The 18,415-nt window shown below is 42.8% G+C and overlaps 7 protein-coding genes and 2 pseudogenes across 7 annotated transcripts; all 9 read right to left on the bottom strand.

The window, feature by feature from the left end:
- Window positions 1-607: 607 nt before the first annotated feature.
- On the bottom strand, window positions 608-1,323 carry LOC123390229 (annotated as a pseudogene).
- Window positions 1,324-1,349: 26 nt separating this feature from the next.
- Window positions 1,350-2,997, bottom strand: LOC106004183 (uncharacterized protein C2orf16). The gene is given in 8 exon segments (XM_045073871.1): window positions 1,350-1,620; window positions 1,622-1,717; window positions 1,719-1,863; window positions 1,866-1,970; window positions 1,973-2,065; window positions 2,068-2,210; window positions 2,212-2,438; window positions 2,440-2,997. Coding segments are annotated over 8 exon segments (1,638 nt in total).
- A 1,107-nt stretch (window positions 2,998-4,104) lies between these two features.
- Window positions 4,105-5,670, bottom strand: LOC123390220 (uncharacterized protein C2orf16-like). Its single transcript, XM_045073872.1, has one exon. The coding sequence runs from the start codon at window positions 5,668-5,670 to the stop codon at window positions 4,105-4,107; it is 1,566 nt and encodes a 521-aa protein (XP_044929807.1).
- A 501-nt stretch (window positions 5,671-6,171) lies between these two features.
- Window positions 6,172-7,397, bottom strand: LOC123390221. Its single transcript, XM_045073873.1, has one exon. The coding sequence runs from the start codon at window positions 7,372-7,374 to the stop codon at window positions 6,178-6,180; it is 1,197 nt and encodes a 398-aa protein (XP_044929808.1). The 5' UTR covers window positions 7,375-7,397; the 3' UTR covers window positions 6,172-6,177.
- A 1,337-nt stretch (window positions 7,398-8,734) lies between these two features.
- On the bottom strand, window positions 8,735-10,949 carry LOC123390230 (uncharacterized protein C2orf16-like). The gene is given in 2 exon segments (XM_045073899.1): window positions 8,735-10,424; window positions 10,427-10,949. Coding segments are annotated over 2 exon segments (2,211 nt in total). The 3' UTR covers window positions 8,735-8,736.
- LOC123390223 (uncharacterized protein C2orf16-like) lies at window positions 10,407-12,465 on the bottom strand. Its single transcript, XM_045073875.1, has one exon. The coding sequence runs from the start codon at window positions 12,343-12,345 to the stop codon at window positions 11,380-11,382; it is 966 nt and encodes a 321-aa protein (XP_044929810.1). The 5' UTR covers window positions 12,346-12,465; the 3' UTR covers window positions 10,407-11,379.
- LOC123390231 lies at window positions 12,391-13,519 on the bottom strand (annotated as a pseudogene).
- Window positions 13,520-14,081: 562 nt separating this feature from the next.
- On the bottom strand, window positions 14,082-15,395 carry LOC123390232 (uncharacterized protein C2orf16-like). Its single transcript, XM_045073901.1, has one exon. The coding sequence runs from the start codon at window positions 15,393-15,395 to the stop codon at window positions 14,460-14,462; it is 936 nt and encodes a 311-aa protein (XP_044929836.1). The 3' UTR covers window positions 14,082-14,459.
- LOC123390222 lies at window positions 15,389-17,849 on the bottom strand. The gene has a single exon (XM_045073874.1). The coding sequence runs from the start codon at window positions 16,850-16,852 to the stop codon at window positions 15,797-15,799; it is 1,056 nt and encodes a 351-aa protein (XP_044929809.1). The 5' UTR covers window positions 16,853-17,849; the 3' UTR covers window positions 15,389-15,796.
- Between the last annotated feature and the right edge of the window lie 566 nt (window positions 17,850-18,415).

An 18,415-nucleotide genomic window follows, 5' to 3' on the forward strand; every position in this document is an offset into this window, starting at 1 on the left:
AAGGCTTCATTGGTTCCCCTTCAGGGACTGTGATGTCTCATCCAAGGAAGACCTCAGTGGCTTCTCTCAGAAGGAATGTGATGGCTCTTCTGAGGAAGGCTTGGTTGGCTCCTCTCAGAGGGACTGTGATGTCTCTTCTGAAGAAGGCTTTGGTGGCTCCTCTTAGAAGGACTGATGTCTCTTCTAAGGAAGACTTCGATGGCTCCTCTCAGAGGGACTGTGATGGCTCTTCTGAGAAAGACTTCGGTGGCTCTCCTCAGAGGGACTGTGATGTGTATTCTGAAGAAGGTTTCGGTGGCTCTTCTTAGAGGGACTGTGATGTCTCTTCCGAGGAAGACTTCGATGGCTCCTCTCAGAGGGACTGTGATGGCTCTCTGAAGAAGGGTTCGGTGGCTCCTCTTATAGGGACTGTGATATCTCTTCTGAGGAAGATTTCGATTGCTCCCCTCAGAGGGACTGTGATGGCTCTTCTCTCTTTCAGAAAGGCTTCAGTGGCTCTTCTTAGAGCGACTGTGAGGAAGACTTCAGTGGCTCCTCTCACAGGGACTCTGAAGCTCTTTAGAGAAGGAATTCGATGGCTCCTCTCAGGTGGACTGTGATATCTCTTCTAAAGAAGGCTTCGGTGGCTCTTCTTGGAGGGACTGTGAGGTCTCTTCCAAGGAAGACTTCGATGGCTCCTCTCAGAGGGCTTGTACTGTCTTCTCTGAAAAGGGCTATGTCCTCTCACCTCGAAAGGACTGTGATGAGTTTTCTGAAAGAGACTGTGACTGCTCCTCTCAAGGGGACTGCAACATCTCCTCTTAGAGGGACTGCAACATCTCCTCTCAGAGGGACTGTGACATCTCCTCTCACAGGGACTCTGATGGCTCCTTTCAGAGGGACTGTGATGGCTCCTCTGAAAAGGGCTTCGATGACTCTTCTCAGAGGGACTGTGATGGCTCTTCAGGGAAGGACTTCGGTGGGTCCTCTCAGAGGGACTGTGATGGCTCTTCAGGGAAGGACTTCAGTGGCTCCTCTCAGAGGGACTGTGATGGCTCTTTAGGGAAGGACTTTGGTGGGTCCTCTCAGAGGGACTGTGATGGCTCTTCAAGGAAGGACTTCAGTGGCTCCTCTCAGAGGGACTGTGATGGCTCTTCTGAGAAAGACATTGGTGGCTCTTCTCAGAGGAACTGTGATGTCTCTTCTGAAGAAGACTTTGGTGGCTCCTCTCAGAGGGACCATATGGCTCGTTAGAGAGGGACTTTGAAGGCTTCTCTCAGAGGGATTGTGATGGCTCTTTAGGGAAGGACTTCGATGTCCTCTCAGATGGACTGTGATGGCTCTTTAGAGAAGGACTTCGAAGGCTCCTCTCAGAGACTGTGATGTCTCTTCTGAAGAAAACTTCGAAGGCTCCTCTCAGAGGAACTGTGGTGGCTCCTTTCAGAGGAATTACATGGATTTCTCTCCCTTAAGAAGCTATGGTGGCTTTGCTTCTGGGTGCGAATTTCTCTTTAACCTGATTGTGTAAGGTTCTCTTAAGCAACCATTTAGATTTCCCCCTTGGCTTGAACTCTGGTTCCTATTTTGGAGCTCTTGGACTCCTGGCTAGAGATTTTCTATCTGTAGGAGTTTTTCTTACCTGCTATTGTCGTTTTGAACAATAACCACAGGCTGTCCTACTGAAGTGGTTATGACAATAGCACTTCTTTAGGAAACTATGGGCTTGGGTATGTCTAAGTTGGAAAGAGCTAACTCTTTTTGGTTGTTGAGCTGATCTGTATTGCTGTATTTCTTCCCATACCATCTTCTCCTGCTTAGTGGTTATGTCTGTTGGATTTAGCTTAACAACTGACATCCTCTCTCTTTTGATATCTCTGATGAGGAATAATCTCTGGCTTTTTGTTTTTGATGGTGGTTTTTGCTTGAATGCAAATGGTCTGGCCTTGACTTGTATTCAGGCTTCTGTCCAGTAAAAGCCATAATTCTGTCTGCTGGAATGCTTGCTTTAGACCTTGAAAAAGCAGTTGAATGAATTTGGGTTGGGAGGATTTCTTAGATTGTCTTTTTGAAGAGGCAGTAGTTGTCTCTTCCTTCTTAACTGGGCTGGTAAATCCAGAGAAGAACTTGGTATTGTGGTTCTACCATTTGTGTATAATTTTGTGTTTTGTGTTCTGTGTCCCGTAGTGATTCTTTTCTTTGGGTATTTTGAACTATGGGTCTTTTGGTTCTCCTTTAGCCCACTTTTCATCCTGAGTACTTTCAGAGTCACTCTCTGGTAGAGAGTGAACATGAGTAAACTCATAGTGCCCTGGCCCTCCAATTGTCATCTTTCCTGCTAGGGCAGGACTCATATACTGTCTTTGCCTGATGTGGACTTGTACAGGAGCAGGAGATTGGGAAGATACAGACTGGAAATCCATTGTAGAAGTAGGACTCTTGGAAGCTCGAGTATAGATTTGTAGCTTTCCTTAGTGATGGTGATATAGAACTCCTTGGTGTGATGGATCTGTCTCTTCTGTGATACTTTGGGACTTGGGATCTTTTCCCAGTTATCAAACTAAAGCCAAGACACAACCTAATCTCTCCGTGGCCTTTAGGAGTGCTTACAAGGTGGAGCTGTGGGTAGATAAGAAGGTAAGGCACCAAAGTGCCCTGTAATTTATGACAACAATTAAATCCTACACATAGGCCACACTGTAGGCATATAGGGGATTTTAAAACCAGACCTAAAGTTAGAGGTGGAGGTACATTGGTGGGTATTTGACTCCTTAACAGTTTTGCTGCCATTTTTAGCTGCAGATCTTGTAGCAACTGGAACTGTACTGACAAGTCAGTCTTGGCCTGGGGAAGATAACTTGGCTTGAGACAGTGTTGGGACTCAAAAATCCTTGTCTGTGAACTCTGTGAGTTCTCACTCTCTTCCATTGGAACAGAATCTTTCCTAGTGAAAACTATATTGAAGGAAGTCTCTAAATTTATTGGGACAGGAGGCTGGCCCTCTGTACATGAAACAGACATGTGCTGAATGATTTCCTGGGATATATCACTAAGCTTTTAACTTTTCTTTATGTTCGCACTAGCCCCAGAGTATTGCTATATTATGGAGGACATGGAGCTACGTGTCCACATCCTTAAGGCTCTTTGTTCGTGACCATGATACGAGTGTCTCTGAATGTAGTTTTTGGACACAAGTCTGAGAAATAATACTTTGACTATTCTCTAGCAGACTCTTGGAAAGTTCCATCAGTTCTGCAGGAACCCCAAATAAATTCTGAATAGATATCTGACAGATATCTGCAGTGGCTCTTTCTGTTACAGATGTTTGAGAAGAAAGGTTCCTTTCCATAGCAGTTCCCAAGACCTTCCCTAACACTAGCATCTTGGAGAGATATTTTCTGGGTAGTCACTGTCTCCAGGAGTGATTCTCCCAGACATTCTGTTGTCTGCTCAAGACAGATCCGTTAAGGCCTCTTTGAGTTCCTGATCCTGACTAGAAGGCCCTAGATGGTGATCTCCAGCTTTGCAGTGGATGTTGGGATAGGCGCTGGAGTGAATTCTCTAGCCTCTCCACCTGCTTCTTATCAGTCCTCCTACATATGACACCCACTCCTGGGATCTCAAAATGTGGCATTTCTACAATATTAGCTATCTTAATCAGAGGGTTGATTGTGAAGGGACAAGGGAAGGGTTGAAGTTTGTATCATAGTAGAGTCTATAAATTATTCTTCAGACTGCAAAATATCTGTCCCAAATTTTTTATATCCAAGGCCCTTGACACTTCTGGTATCTCCAAATCACAAAGGCTTCCTAATTCAGATGCTTTGACAGAGCTTGAGATGAGCGAGTTTGAAGAGTTCTCTAGAAATCTAGAGAAATAATTCCCCATTTGTAACTCTTCTCTTGACATAAAATCCTCAGATTCCCTATTCTGATATACCTGTACTAGATACAAATCCTCACATTCCATGATATGAGGAGGCCCTATTTTTACCCCCATTCCTTTCACAGCCTGAAGCCCTTGTTCATGAGTGAACACTGTCGATTCCTCCAAAGAAAATGCTGGCTTTGAGAGTGATTCTGAAGATTTCTCTTTGGTATTTGGCCTCAGAGTTAGTTCTCCAGGTTCTACCATTTCTTGAAGATGTGGTCTTGGGAAGAAATCAAACAATCCATATCTTCAGTAGCTGATCCTAAGGAAGCGCCTATTGGTTCTACAATCTGAGGAATGGGTAGTGGTGCTAATTCCTCAGATTTTACAATTTGAAGTGGTGGCCCTGGGATTAACACAGTCTTTACAATTTGAAATTCTATCAGCTTCATTATATCCAAAATCTGGTGTGTTGGCTCTGTGGTTAATACCTTTGATTTTACACTTTGCAACCATAGCCCTGAGGTAAACTCAGAAGGTCTCACATCTTGTACTTTTGGAATCAGTCCAACATAGTCTACCATTTGAGAGGTTTCCCCTGGTGTTAATGCTACAGACTTTACAACCTGAAGTGGTAGCCCAGAAGTCACTTTCACATATTCAGCAACTTTTCGGGGGCCTATTGAGGTTATTCCTATTGGTTGAGCAGCTTGAAGCTGTGTCTTTGTAGATCCTGTGACTTGATCTAGTGGCCTTGGACTAATCCTCATAAACTCTGTAATTTGACCCTGTAGTCCTGGAGCTATCTGTGAATATTTCATACTTTGATTCTGTGACTGTGTAAGCCCCATTGGTCCATCCCCTTGCTGCCATGTCTCAGATGTGAGCTCTACAGATTCTGCATGTCCTGTAGCTTGACGTGTTTGCCTTGTGGACAAATCTAAAGATTCCTCCCTTTGAAGCCATTGCTTAGAGTTTGAACCCACAGATCCAGGAACTGGATATCTTAGCTTTGGTGTCATCTCTGAAGATTCTGAGACATGATGTAGTGACTTTGTAGTCAGTGCTTCTGATTCTTCCCTTTGCAGTCTTTTCTTGGAGATCACCTCCACGAATTCTAGTGCTTGAGGATAGGGCCTTGGAGTGCTCTCTGTATATCCAGTGGTTTTACTTATTGGCTCTGGGGTCATGCCAAGGAATTCCTTCTCTGTTGGCCTTGTTTTGGGGGTCAACCCCATAGTTTCTGTAGTGTGACGCTTGGGCTCTGGTGTCATCTTTTCAGATCCTGTAACTTCCTGCACTGGCCTTGTATATGATTCCCCCAAGTCCTTAACTTGAGGCCATGACTGAGAGAGCAACTTGAGAGTTTCTGGGATTTTCTTTAAGGTTAATTCTAAGGATTCAGAGCCTTGATTCCTTAGCACATGAGTCAGATCAACAGATTCTGGGACTTGAAGATCTAGCCTTAAAGGCACTCCTGAAGATTCCATGGTTTTACTTGTTGACTTTGGGGCCAACCCCACAGATTTTTCCACTGTTTCATTGCCTTGATGTGCCGACCTTTCTGTGGTATGATAAATTGGTATTGAAATCAAATTTACAGATTTGGAGACTTGATGCTTTGGTGTTGGGATCACCAAATTCACAGATTTAGGGACTTGAGGCTTTGGTGTTGGGATCATCTCTGCACCTTCTACAAATTGATGCCCTGGCCTAGGGATTATCTCCGAGGAGTCTGTGATTTGATAGCTCCTCTTTGGAATTAGTTCCTCAGATTTTGTTCTTGAAAGCAGTGACCCCAGTAGTAACTCTACAGATTTCATATCTTGTTGCAGAGATGCTGAAGACAATGTCACATTTTATACTTTGCAACTTTGCTTCTGGAGTAAACTCCAAAGGTTTCTCACCTTGTCGATGTGATTCTGGAGACAAATTTGAAAAGTTAACACTACACAACATGGGTCCTGGTATGAACTTCTTAGTTGGCTCTGGTGCCAACACTGTTGGTTTCATACCTTGCCATCCTGAAGTCAACTCTTGACAATTCATAACTTACTGTGGGGACCCTGGTGTCAACTCTACAGATTTTGTATCTTGAAAACATAGTTCCGGTGCAAAGACCTCAGAATTAACACTTGGTGACCTTGGGCACCATGGAAACTCTGAAGAATTAGTACTTGGAGGCTGTAGCTGTAAGTTTGACTTCAAAGATGTCACATCTTGAGAACATGGCTCTGATTCAAACACCACAGATTTCTGTCTGAGGCAAGAAATCAAATCCTTAGAATTCACATCTTGAGGTTGTGGCCCTGGTTTCAACACCAGAGGTTTCACATCTTGAAAACACACCTTTGGTGCAAACACCACAGATCTCTCACTGTGATGCCTGAGGTGTGAAACTCCCCAGAATTCATACCTTGAGCATGTGGCCCTGGATTTAACGCCATAGATTTCACTTTTGTAAAACATGGCTCTAGTGCAAACATCTCACATTTCAAGTCCTGCAGCTCAGAGCCTGAAGCCAGTTTCACAGAATTTCCACCACAAGACACTGGCTCTTTGTTGGTCTTCACAGACTTTACATCTTCAAGCAGTGGCTTTGGTAAAAATAACACAGATTTCATACCACTCAGTGAAGAGCCTAAAGTGAACACTGAGTGCACAACTTGTTGCTGTGACCCACAGTGATTCTCCAAAAACTGGATTTCTGGAAACTTTGTCCCTGGAATTAACTCAGAAGATTCTACACCTTGCAAATGTGGTCCAGGGCTGAACAAAATAGATTTTGTACCTTGATATTGTGACGTAGGATTCAAGTCAGAGGGTTTCATGCCTTGCATCTCTGGGTCTGGATTAAACTTTATAGCATTTATGCATTGAAGCTCTGACCCAAAATTCAAATCAGAAGAATTCACACCTTGCAGCTGTGGGCCACAGTTTAATTCTTGTGATGTTATACCTTGAAACTTTGTCCCTGGACTCAATTCATGTTTCACATTTTGTAAATGTTGCACAGGGTCGAACATAAGAGATTTTAAACCTAGAACTTCTGACCCCAGATTCAAATAAAAAGATCCCATACCTTGACATTTAACCCCTGAAGTCAACTCAAAAGATTGTATACCTTGCAAAGGTGGCCCAAGTTCATACCCCATAGAATTAGCACATTGTACTTTCGGCTCTGGATCCAACTCCAAAGAATTTACACACTTCATCTGTGGCCAGCGGTTGCATTCCATAGGTGCTACAGCAAGAAACTTTGACCCTGGAATTAATTCGGATTTCAAATCTTGTAAATGTGATTCAGCACTGAAAAGCATAGATGTCTCACTTTGATTCTTGAACCCCGGATTCACCTGAGATCCTGGACCTTGACATTTTGTCCCTGAAGTCAATTCAAAGGACTGTACACCTTGCAAAGGTGGCCCAGGTTTGCACCCCATAGAATTTGCACATTGTAATTTTGGCTCTGGATTCAACTTAGAAGAATTTACACACTTCATCTGTGCCTCAGGATTGCATTCCATACGTGCTATAGCAAGAAACTTTGACCCTGGAATCAATTCAGATTTCAAATCTTGCAAATGTGGATCAAGGTTGAACACCACAGTTGTCTCCCTTGTGATCTCTGAACTCAACTCAGAAGACTTTGTACCTTGAAGTTTTGAAACTGAAGTTAATTCAGAAGGGTTTATACCTTGCAAGCGTGGCTCAGATTTGCATCCAACAGAATTTACACACTGAAGTTTTGGTTTTGAAATAAATGCAGAAGAATTCACATCTTGCAAAGGATGGCCCAGGGCAGAACACCTGGGATTGTATACCTCGAGGCTCTGATCCAGAATTCAACTCAGATTTTACACCATTCAATTGTGGTCCAGTACTGAATGCTCTAACATTTATACCCTGAAGCTGTGGGGCTAGATTAAATTCAGAGGATTTCCCACCTTGTAATTTAGGCTGATGCTTCATTTCCAGAAATGGCTCATATGGAAGCTTCCTGCCTGTTCACGACTCATGTTTTATCTCTTGTAACTGTGGCCCAGGATTGATCTTGAAGGATGGCATACCTTAAAGCCTTGATCCCTAGCATAACTCAGTGGATTTAACATCTTGCCACTGTTGCTCAGGATTGGATTCCTTAGATTTCACATCTTGGAGCTTTGTCTCTTTGCACAATTCTGAAGATTGTATATGTTGCAAATGTGGTCCAGGGTTGTATACCACAAATTTCACACTTTAAAGCTCTGGCCATGGTTTCAACTTAAAAGACTTCTCTTCTTGCTGCTGCTTCCCAGCATTGAACTGGGAAGATATCACATTGCAGATCTTTGATTCCAAGGCTAACTCAGAGGGTTTTGCGACCTGGAACTCTAGGTCATGGTTGACCTCTGTGGTTTTCATTAGTTGAAGCTTTAAAGACTCAGGAGATTTTGCACCTTGCAACTTTGCCCCAGGGCTGAATTTCAGAGATTTCATGCCTTGAATGTGTGATCCTGGTGTCAGCATAGGCAATTTCCTATTTTGTAACTGTGAAACTGACTCAAATCCCAAATATTTCACATCTTGGGTGTTTGCACCTAGAGTCAATTCAAGAGGTTTCATGTCTTGCCACGTGGGTCTGATAAGGAACTCCACAGATTCTCCACTTTGAAGCTTTGTTTTTGGTGTTAACTCCGAAGATGGCACACCTTGTAACTGCAGAACCGGTTTTAAGTCAACAGATTTCAAATCTTGGAGCCTGTACTCTACTTTCAAATCAGATTTCTCATCTTGTCTCTGTGGTCTGGGGTTGAACTCCACAGATTTCACACCTTGAAGCTTCCTCATCTAAATTAAATCAGATTTCCCACTTTGTAGGTTTGGACCATGGTTGAACTCAGAGGGTTTCACTTGTTGAAGTTTGGCCCTGGGATCACTTCAGAATATCTCATACCTTGCAAGTATGATCTAGAACCAAACCCTGCCGATTTTTTATCTTGAAGTTTTATACCCATGATCAACTCAGAACATTTCACATCTTGTAAATGTGGGCCTGCTTTCATACCTGAAAACTTCCTCTCCGGGGTCAAATCAGAAGATTTCTCCCCTTGTAACTTTGGATTAGCTTTCAGTTCTGCAGATTTCACACCTCCAAGCTTTTCCCTTGGGATCACTTGTGAAGATTTCACATCCTTCAAGTGTGGTCCAGACTTGACATTCATAGATTTTATATCTTGAAACTTTATACCCATGATCAACCTAGAAGATGTCATATCTTCCAGCTGGAGACCTGACTTGAAATCCATGGACTTCACTTTTCGAAGCTTTGTCCCCTGTATCAATTCAGAAGATTTCACACATCTCAGCTGTGGCCCAGGTTTGACATTCACAGATTCTACATATTGAAACTTTGTTTCTGAGATTAATTTAGAACATTTCTCTCCTTGAAACTGTGGGTCAGTGTTGAACACCAACTGCACATTTTGAAGCTTTGATCCAAGGGTCAGGTCAGAAGATTTCACAACTTGTAACTGGGGACTGGGACAGCTTTCTTTATGTTTTACATTTTGAAGCTTTGTCTTTGAGGTCCTTTCAGAAGAATTCACATGTTGTAACAATGGCCCAAGGTTGAAATCTGTACATTTGGTACCTTGAATCTTTGTTCCTGTGATCAGTGTAGAAAATGTTGTATCTTTCAACTGTGAACTTGGATTTAAATCAGTAAATGTCTTATCTTGGAACTTTATCTCAGGTGACAACTTAGAAGGTTTTAGATCATGCCACTGTGACCTAGAGTTGAAATTCTCAGATTTCACACCTTGGAGTGTTGTCTGAAGAGTCAATTCAGATGACTTCATGCTTGTCAAGTATAGTGGGGAGTTCAATTCTCTAGTTGTATTATTTTGTAATTGTGATCCTTGGCTTAATACCCCAGATTTCATACCAGGAAGCTGTGGATCTTCTATAAGCACCAGAGACTTCAAACCTTGAAGCTGTGCTCCTGGGGATGACTGTAAGGGTTTCACTTCTTGAAGCTTTGTTTTTGCAGTCAATTTAGTAGATTTCCTATCATGCATGCAAAGCCTAGATTTCAATGGCATAAATTTTATATCACAGAGCTTTGACCTTGAAGTCAGCTCACATGATTTCACACTTCTAACCTGTCGGCAAGGTTTCAAATCACAGTCTTGAAGTTCATGTTCCTGGAATGATGCCAAAGATCGTGTATCTAGGAGCTTTGGCCTTGGAGTTAATGCAGATGACTTTCTATCTCTGAACTGTATCAAAGGTTTCAACCCTAGAGACTTGACACCTTGAGACTGTAACCCTATTGACTTCACACCTTCGAAATCAGGTCCTGGTATCCACTGGATACACCTCATTCTTTCCAACTGTGGTTCTTTTTTGAAATCAGTAGTTTTGACATCTTGAAGCTGTGGCTCTGAGGTTGATGCCAAAACCTTCCCTTTTTGCAGCTGTGTTTCTGGGAGCACCCCAGGGGTTTTCATGTTCTGCAACCGTGGCCCAAGGTTGAACTCTGTATATATCGCACCTTGAGTTTTGGACCCGAGAGTCAATTCAGATGACTTCACATCTCTTGTGTCGAAGATTTCAACCCTACAAATTTAACACCTTGAGACTGTGACCCGAGGATGAACTCTACAGATTTCACAGCTTGGAACTTAGGTCCTGGTATCCACTGAATGCATCTTGTACTTTCAAGCAGTGGCTCTTGTTTCAACTCAACTGTTTTTACACAAAGCGGTGGCGCTGAAGCTAACTCTGAGCCTTTAATCTGGTGCAGTGGTGCCCCTGGGGTCAATTTAGGAGACTTTATGCTTTGCAACTGTAGTTCAAGTGGTTCAGGTTTGAATTCTTTAGGTTTTAAACCTTGAATATTTGATTCTGGAGTCAAGTCTGATCTCATACGTTCCAACTGTAACTCAAAATTGAGGTCTACTAATTTTTTACCTTTAAATTTTAGCTCTGGAGTTAACTCCAAAGACAGCCCATCGTCCAACTTAGCCCCTCTCTGCAACTGCTCTGAATTTACACATTGCTTCTTTGGTGAGATTACAAATAGCGTGCCATCCTGTTCTGGCCCAGACGTTAAATTCATGAGTGCCGTCTCTTGAAACTGTTGCCTTAGGGCTAAATCCACAGTTTTTAATCCTTGAAACTTTGATCTTCTGGTCACTTTCACAGATTTTACTGCCTGCTTGTTTAGCCTTGGGGTCAACTTTACATATTTTACACATTACGGCTCTGAATCTGGAGTTTCCTCTACATATTGTAAACTTTGATGCTTTAAACATGGAGTACTGTTGATAAATTTACTATCTTGGGTTTGTGGCTCTAAAGTCAGTTCCTTGGGTTTCACACCTTGCAGTTCAGACCCTTGGAGCAATGGCCTTGGTGCAAAAGGCACAGCTTTCTCACCTTCCATCTTGGGCTCAAATTTCAATTCCACAGTTTACACATCTTGCAGTTGGGTTCTTTGGACCAACTCCACAGCTTTGGAGTCTTGAATTCTTGCATGCAGAATCAAGTCATAAGTGGTACCTTGAAGCTTGGTATCTTGGGTGCTTTTCACAAGTTTGGCATATTCTATCCATTGGCACTGTGGTTATCTTCATAGATTTCTCACCTTCCAGCTGTGGACTAGGAGTTAGCAAAGTAGATTCCGTACGTTTTAGACCCTGTCCTGTAGTTAAGACCACGGATTTCACATTGTTCAGCTCCGAGGTCAACAACTCAGATTTGACACCTTGAAGTTTTGAGTCTGGGGTCAGCTCCATTGGTTTCATACCCCCCACACCTTGCCCTTGGATCAATTCAGAAGATTTTATACCTTGTAACTGTGTTCTTCTAGCCAACTCAGAATAGTTTACACTTGGCAACTGTGACTCAGGAGTCAACCCCATAGATTTTTCATTTGGTTTCTCTGGCTGGAAGACAATTCTATAAGAAATGTTACCTTCCAAGTTGGACATTTGGTCCACCTCTAAATTTTTTACACCTTGAAACAGTGTCTCTGGTACTAGCCTATCAGGCTTGACCACTTGCTTTTGAGGTCCTGGGGACAACCCCACAGATCTTACTCCCTGCATCTTTGGGTTTGGGGTCAACTCAAAAAATTTCACATATTGTAGTTGTGGTCCTGAGATTAACTCTGAAGATTTCACACATTGAGGTTGAGTTCCTGATGTCAGATCACAAAATTTGACATCTTGTAACCATGGCCCTAGGGTAAGCCCTACCTGTTTTATATCTTGAAGCCCTGGAGATGTCTTTGCTAATTTAGAATCTTGAAGTGCTAATTCTGGAGTCATCTCTACAGAATTTCCACCATTAAACACTGATCCTGGGGTTTGCTCCCCAAATTTGACACCTTGAAGTTTTGGCCCTGAGGTCAATTCAGAAAATTTGACATCTTGCTGCCTTGGCCCTAGACTCAGTTCCTGAGACTTCACAGCTTGAAATTGTAGTTCTGAGGCCAATTTCATAGACTGCATGCTATGAAACTGGGATCCTTCAATATACGAAGAGTTTTCATATTTTCACTCAAGAGCTCTTGGCTTAATGGTAAAGGTGATTCTGTTACAAATCCTAAGGATTGTACATCTTGAACCTGTGTTCCCAGTACACATTGCACATGTTTCAAAACTTGATGCTTTGGTTTTGAGGTCAAATCAGAAAATCTGACATCTTGGGGCACGTGGGTGGCTCAGTGGGTTAAAGCCTCTGTCTTCAGTTCAGGTCATGATCCCAGGGTCCTGGGATCGAGCCCCACATCAGGCTCTCTGCTCAGCAGGGAGCCTGCTTCCTCTCTCTCTGCCTGCCTCTCTGCCTACTTGTGATCGCTGTCAAATAAATAAATAAAATCATTAAAAAAAGAAAAAAAAATCTGACATCTTGCAAGCATGGTCCTGAGTTTTGTTCCACAGATTTCGTACCTTGATTTTCTGGTTCTGGAGAGAGTTGTTTGAACGTAACACTTTGATTCTTTGGCTGTGGGGTAAAATTTGATAATTTGATTTCTTGCACTGGAGAATGTGGAGTCAGTGCATCAGATTTCACACTATGATGTGGGGACCCTGAGATGAAATCTACAGGTTTTTCTCCTTGAAGAAGTGGTCCTGGAGGTAAATTTGAAAATCGGACACTTTGCAAATATGGCCCTGGGATCAATTTCACACCCTGAAGCTGTGCCCCCTTAGTCAATTCCTCTGATATTATACATTGTAGTATTGGTTCTTGTACCAGCTTCTCAGATTCTACCATTCCAGTAGTAGCTGGCTGTTGGACTAAGTTAACATATTCCACATCTTGTAATTGTGGCTCTGGATGCAGCTGCATAGACTTTACTCCCTGGAACTATGGCTCTGGGGTCAACTCCAGAACATGTCGTTTTGGTCCTGTGATAAATTGTTTAGGTCCCACCACTACTGGGGATGACTCAGGGGTTAACTTCACAGATTTCAAATTTTGCATTAGTGGCTCTGATTTCTCATATTGCATTCGTGGTCCTAAAGTCAATTCCAGGGATCCTTTTACTGAATATGGTGGTACTGGCATCATCTTCTGGATATTTTCAACTTGAGACAATGCCAACCCAAAAGGTTCTGTGTTTTCGTATTCTGACCTTAGGGGTATCTCTGAAGGCTCAGTAACTTGGAAGGTGTGGCTTTAGAGTCATTCCTGTAGATTCTATAACTTGACCTGTTGGTTTTGGTATTAATGCCACTTGGAGAAAGCCCTAGAAAAGAGCCGTGCAGTTTCTGTGTCTTGATGGCCTGGCCCTGGAGTCATCTCTGAAAAATTCTGAAAATACGGCCCTGGGCATCATCCCAGTAGTTCCTGTGACTTGCTCTGGGATTAATTTCACAGATTCCTCCTCTTGTGGCCAGGTATCTGAAGCCAGCTTTACGGATGCTGTGTCTTGATGCCTTGGTCTAGAAGCTGGACCCAAAAATGTTGTTCCTTGTAAATGTGGTTCCGAGCTTAGTTTCCTCGATTCGACATATAAGTGTGTTTTAGGAATCAAACTCTTAGGGGAACCTGGGTGGCTTAGTGGGTTAAAGCCTCTGCCTTCGGCTCAGGTCATGATCCCAGCATCCTGGGTTCAAGCCCCACATCAGGCTCTCTGCTCAGCGGGGAGCCTGCTTTCGCCTCTCTGCCTACTTGTGATCTCTGTCAAATAAATAAATAAAATCTTTTTTTAAAAAAAAGGAATCAACCTCTTAGATACTTCCAGTGGTACAGTTAAATCCACAACTTTACTGCCATGCATTAACAGACCTAGAGTTAACTCCTCAGATTTTGTACTTTGGGGCTGTGTTTCTGGGGTCAGCAGCACAGATTTCACACCTTGAAATTGAGGTTCTGGGTTCAACTTCTTATAGTTCATAAATTCTGAATACCGTCCTAGATTCAGATGAACAAACTTCATACTTTAGGACTCTGGGTTCAACACTTCTGGATTCATTCCTTGCATCTCTGATCCTGGTACTAACTCTGGAGATTCTTGTGTTATGTGTTGAGGCATTCAAGTCTCCAAGGCTTTTACACCTTGGAGCATTGTCTCAAGAGCACCTTGGAATGGCACTGAGTTCACCTGCATAGATTCTTAAGTCTGGTTCAATGGCCCTGGAGTACTTCTTAAAGATGATTGTGTCAATTCCATAGATTCTTTCCTGTGGTGACAAGGGTCGGAAATCAACTCTACTTCTGCTCCTTGATATCCTGGCTGTGGGATCATTCCTGAAGATTTCAAAGCTTGATGCCATGGGGTTAATCCTTCAGGTTCTATGGCTTGATGATTTGGCTTGAGGTTCAGCTCTGCAGATTTTACTGCTTGAATGTGTGCCCCTGAGATCAGCTCCTCATGTTTCCAATAATGTTCCATTATTTCCACCTGTGTTTCAGGAATCACATTTCTACATTCTACCATTTGAGGAAATTTCACATCTTTAAGCAATAGTACTGGGGCGGTCTCCTTATATCTTCCATCTTGTATCCATGGCTTTGGGGCAAACTCCATGGATTTCTTCTCTTCCTGGGTTGGTCTTAGGATCAGCTTCACAGCTTTTGTATCTGAAAACTTCAGTGGTAGAGCCAAATGAACATATTCCAGACCTTGCAACTGTGAATTGTGGGTCAAATCTAGCAATTTCCTATTTTGCAACTGTGGTGCCTTGGCTAACTCAGCAGATTTTTTTTGACTTTGTTGTTGTGTTCCTAGGGTAAAATGAATAGATTTCACACCTTGAAGCTGTGACCCTGGGGCTAACTTCACAGAATTCCCACTTTCCAGCTGTGAAATAGGAGCCAACTCATTAGATGTTACAATCTGCAGTTGAAGTTCTGGGGCCAGTTCTCTAGGGCTCACAGTTGGGATCAGCTGTCCATATTTCACCATCTGTGGGACCGAACCTGGAGTCATGTCTACACATGTTACATTGTGCAATCCTAGGGGTAACATGATAGAATCCACAATATTAAGTTGTGACATTGGCTTCACCCCCAAATATTCTGCACCTAGAAGTAGAGATGTGGTGGTCATTACTACAGATTCTGTGACTTGATGCAGTGGCTTTTGGCTCATTTTCTTAGATGCTGCTCTTTGACCCAGTGATCTTGGGACTGTCCCTAAATGTTCCATTATTTGATGATGTGACTGTTTTGACTCAGTCACATTTCTGATAATGGGGTCAGAAGCCGACCCCATAGTTTCCATCATTTGATGGCTTTGCCTTGGACTCATCTCTGAAGATTCTAAAATCTGATGCCATGGGGTCAGCCTTAGAGATTCCATGACTTGATGAGGTAGCCCTGGGGTTAATGCTGTAGTTTTTGTGCCTTGAACATATGGTGGTGGAATCAACTCCACAGAGTCTTGCGCATGAATCCATGACCCAGGAGTCAACTCCAGAGGTTTCCTGACTTAAGATACTGGCCTTGAGGTCAAATCCTGACTTCTGCAACTTGTGATTGTAGTGTTATGATCATTCCCATGGATGACCCCAGTGCTACTGGAGTTACCTTTAAAGAATGTATGGATTGATGTGATGGCATTGGAATCGTCTCTACTGATTCTGTGACTTTAAATGGTGGCTTTGGAGGTAAACCCACAGATCCTACAACTCCAGGTGGACCAATAGTAGGAGGAGAGGTAGAAGATGTCAAAACTGGTTGAGCTTCTCCTGCAGCCAAAGTTGCAATTTCAGACTGTGAATCTCCAGATTCTATAACATGTGGCTGTGCTGGTGGAATTATTCCCACGAAATCCATAGCTTGTAATAGTGCCACTGGAGTAACTTTCATGTAATCAGTAACTTGATGCAATGGACTGGAGATCATTTCCAATGATCTTGTATTTTGACATATTGGCCCTGGAGGAATCTTCAATGGTCCTGTGATTTGACTTTGTGGCTTTGAGGTTATATTCACTGATCCAGTAACTTCAGGATGTGGCCTAAAAGTCATTGCCACAGTTTCCACAACTGTATATTGTGCCTTTGGATGCATCTTTCCCGATGGTATGACTTTATGGTCCAATGATGTGGTTATTTCCCCTGATTTCATGGCTTGAGATGGTGTTCTTGGGGTTATTCCCACTGGTTTTATGATATGTGGATGTGATTCATTAATCATCCCCATAGAATCCATGACTTGAAGCAATGCTGCAGGCGTTACCCTCACATTATCTGTGACTTGATTCAGTCGTCTGGAGGTCACCTTGGATTCCATAACTTGATGCTGAGCATTTGGTGTTACCTCCAGTGGTTTAGTGACTTGATATGATGGTTTAGTGCTTACACTCACTTTTTTTGTGGTTTCCATTGGTTTCCCAACTTTGTCTGGTGGCTGTGGGAACAAACCCACAGATTCTATCACTTCTGAATGTGATTCTGGGATCATCCCCATTGAAGCCATGACTTGAAGTAATGCTAAAGGAGTTACCTTTATGCTCTCTGTAACTTGACATGGTAGCCTTGGGGTCAATTCCACATTAGTCATGTGGGACTTATGCTGCTGAATCCTTTTTTTCCAGAAAACCTATGACCTTCTGTTCTATATTAAGTTCTAGAACATGTTTTGGCTGCTCCTGCAGTCCAGGGGTTTTCTCTGGAATTACATCAGCTCCTAAACTTTTGGGAAGTGGCATGCCCAATGATGTAACTAAGGACCTGGATTCAAGGATTTGTGGGCCATCCCCAAGTTGTGACTGCTTACCTGGGATAATTGACTGAAATTTTTGTTTCTGTTCGATTTAATCCAGATTCCACTCCAATATTCACAGGGAGCCGAAATAATGTACAGTTTGGGAATTTAATGTAGAGACTTTGTTCAGTGCTTTGATAAATGGGCATAGATACCTGGATTTGAGATTTCTGTGGTTCAGGAACTCCTCCTTGTGCCTCAGTTAAATAATTCAGCATTGCCCATGATTCCCTCACCGGCAGAGGCAACGTTTCTTCCCTCAAAGTATAAACCTTCCAAGCTATATGTCCCTCTAACTCCCACCTAGCCAAAGGAGAGAACCAGATTGGAGCCCACCGCAAGAATCATGGTCTTGCCTTGGTGAAAATAAAATCTGGCACATGATCCAATGTCAAATGACTCTTGCTCTCTCCCCCATTCTTTGTTTTTTCTTGTTGGCAGAGATCTGGGGTTTCAAACACAGAGTTGATAATAGAGTTTTGGGATCTTAAGGGTGAAAGAACTTCCAAATTCTGTAACAGTTTTGATTTCCCAAACTCTGAGAGCTGAAAAGGAGGCAGGGCTGTGCGTTGGTTCCTTAACATGGAAGACTGGTTTTTGGGTAAACTAGGTAAATTATGGCTCTAGAGTTTCAAGGTTGTTCCTTCAGAAAAGACAGGAAGGTGGGACAGGCTGGAGTTGTTGCATAATGATCCGCAGGATTTGCTGTAGTTAGCAGAATGTTTTGCCTTCTTACAGCCACAACAGGGTAGAACAGGCTCCTGAGCCACAAGCACAGAGGAGGTGGAGGAAGAAATCGTATCCTGTGATTCAAGCAAACACAATTCCATAAGACCTGATATAGGAAATAAAAGTTTCCATTTGCTTTGAGGCAGGAAAAAGTAGGAAAAGGGAAAGGTAATGGCTATTTCACATGTGAAATATTTTGGCCTGAGGGAGAACAGTAACAACAGAAGAGGTTGTTTTCCCCAATATCAATTACTTACATAAAGAATTCCTCTATAAGGAGGAGAGGAAGGTATGGGTCTCCATTCCAATCAGAAATGATCCATGGACTAAACCTTTGGACCCAGAATTTGTCCCCACTGCCCAAACTAAGTAAATAAGCAACCAACTAACAATCTCTCTTTTCCCTCTCTTTTTCCCTCCCTCTTTCCCTCTTTCCCACCTCCTTTCTTCGGTCTCTTCCTCCCTCTTAAAAGTTCTACCACCTTTGGGGTATCTGGCTAGCTCAGTTGGTAGAGCATGCAATTCTTGATCTCGAGAATTCAATTCAATTCAATTCGAGTTTACTTAAGACAAAAACAAAAACTTGCACCACCCAACCTCCTCCCAGAAACGACCTTCCCTGACCTTGCA

The sequence above is a fragment of the Mustela putorius genome, unplaced genomic scaffold, assembly GCF_011764305.1.
Source record: "Mustela putorius furo isolate JIRA1106 unplaced genomic scaffold, ASM1176430v1.1 tig00537293_pilon_pilon_pilon, whole genome shotgun sequence".
In the NCBI taxonomy this organism is placed as follows: Eukaryota; Metazoa; Chordata; class Mammalia; order Carnivora; family Mustelidae; genus Mustela; species Mustela putorius.

Excerpts from the sequence above, each read along its gene's own strand:
- LOC123390220 (XM_045073872.1), bottom strand. The coding sequence starts at position 5,670 with ATGAAATCTGTAGAGTTACTACTGGGGTCACTGCTTTCAAGAACAAAA.
- LOC123390221 (XM_045073873.1), bottom strand. The coding sequence starts at position 7,374 with ATGGAATGCAATCCTGAGGCACAGATGAAGTGTGTAAATTCTTCTAAG.
- LOC123390223 (XM_045073875.1), bottom strand. The coding sequence starts at position 12,345 with ATGCAGTCTATGAAATTGGCCTCAGAACTACAATTTCAAGCTGTGAAG.
- LOC123390232 (XM_045073901.1), bottom strand. The coding sequence starts at position 15,395 with ATGACCACCACATCTCTACTTCTAGGTGCAGAATATTTGGGGGTGAAG.
- LOC123390222 (XM_045073874.1), bottom strand. The coding sequence starts at position 16,852 with ATGACTAATGTGGAATTGACCCCAAGGCTACCATGTCAAGTTACAGAG.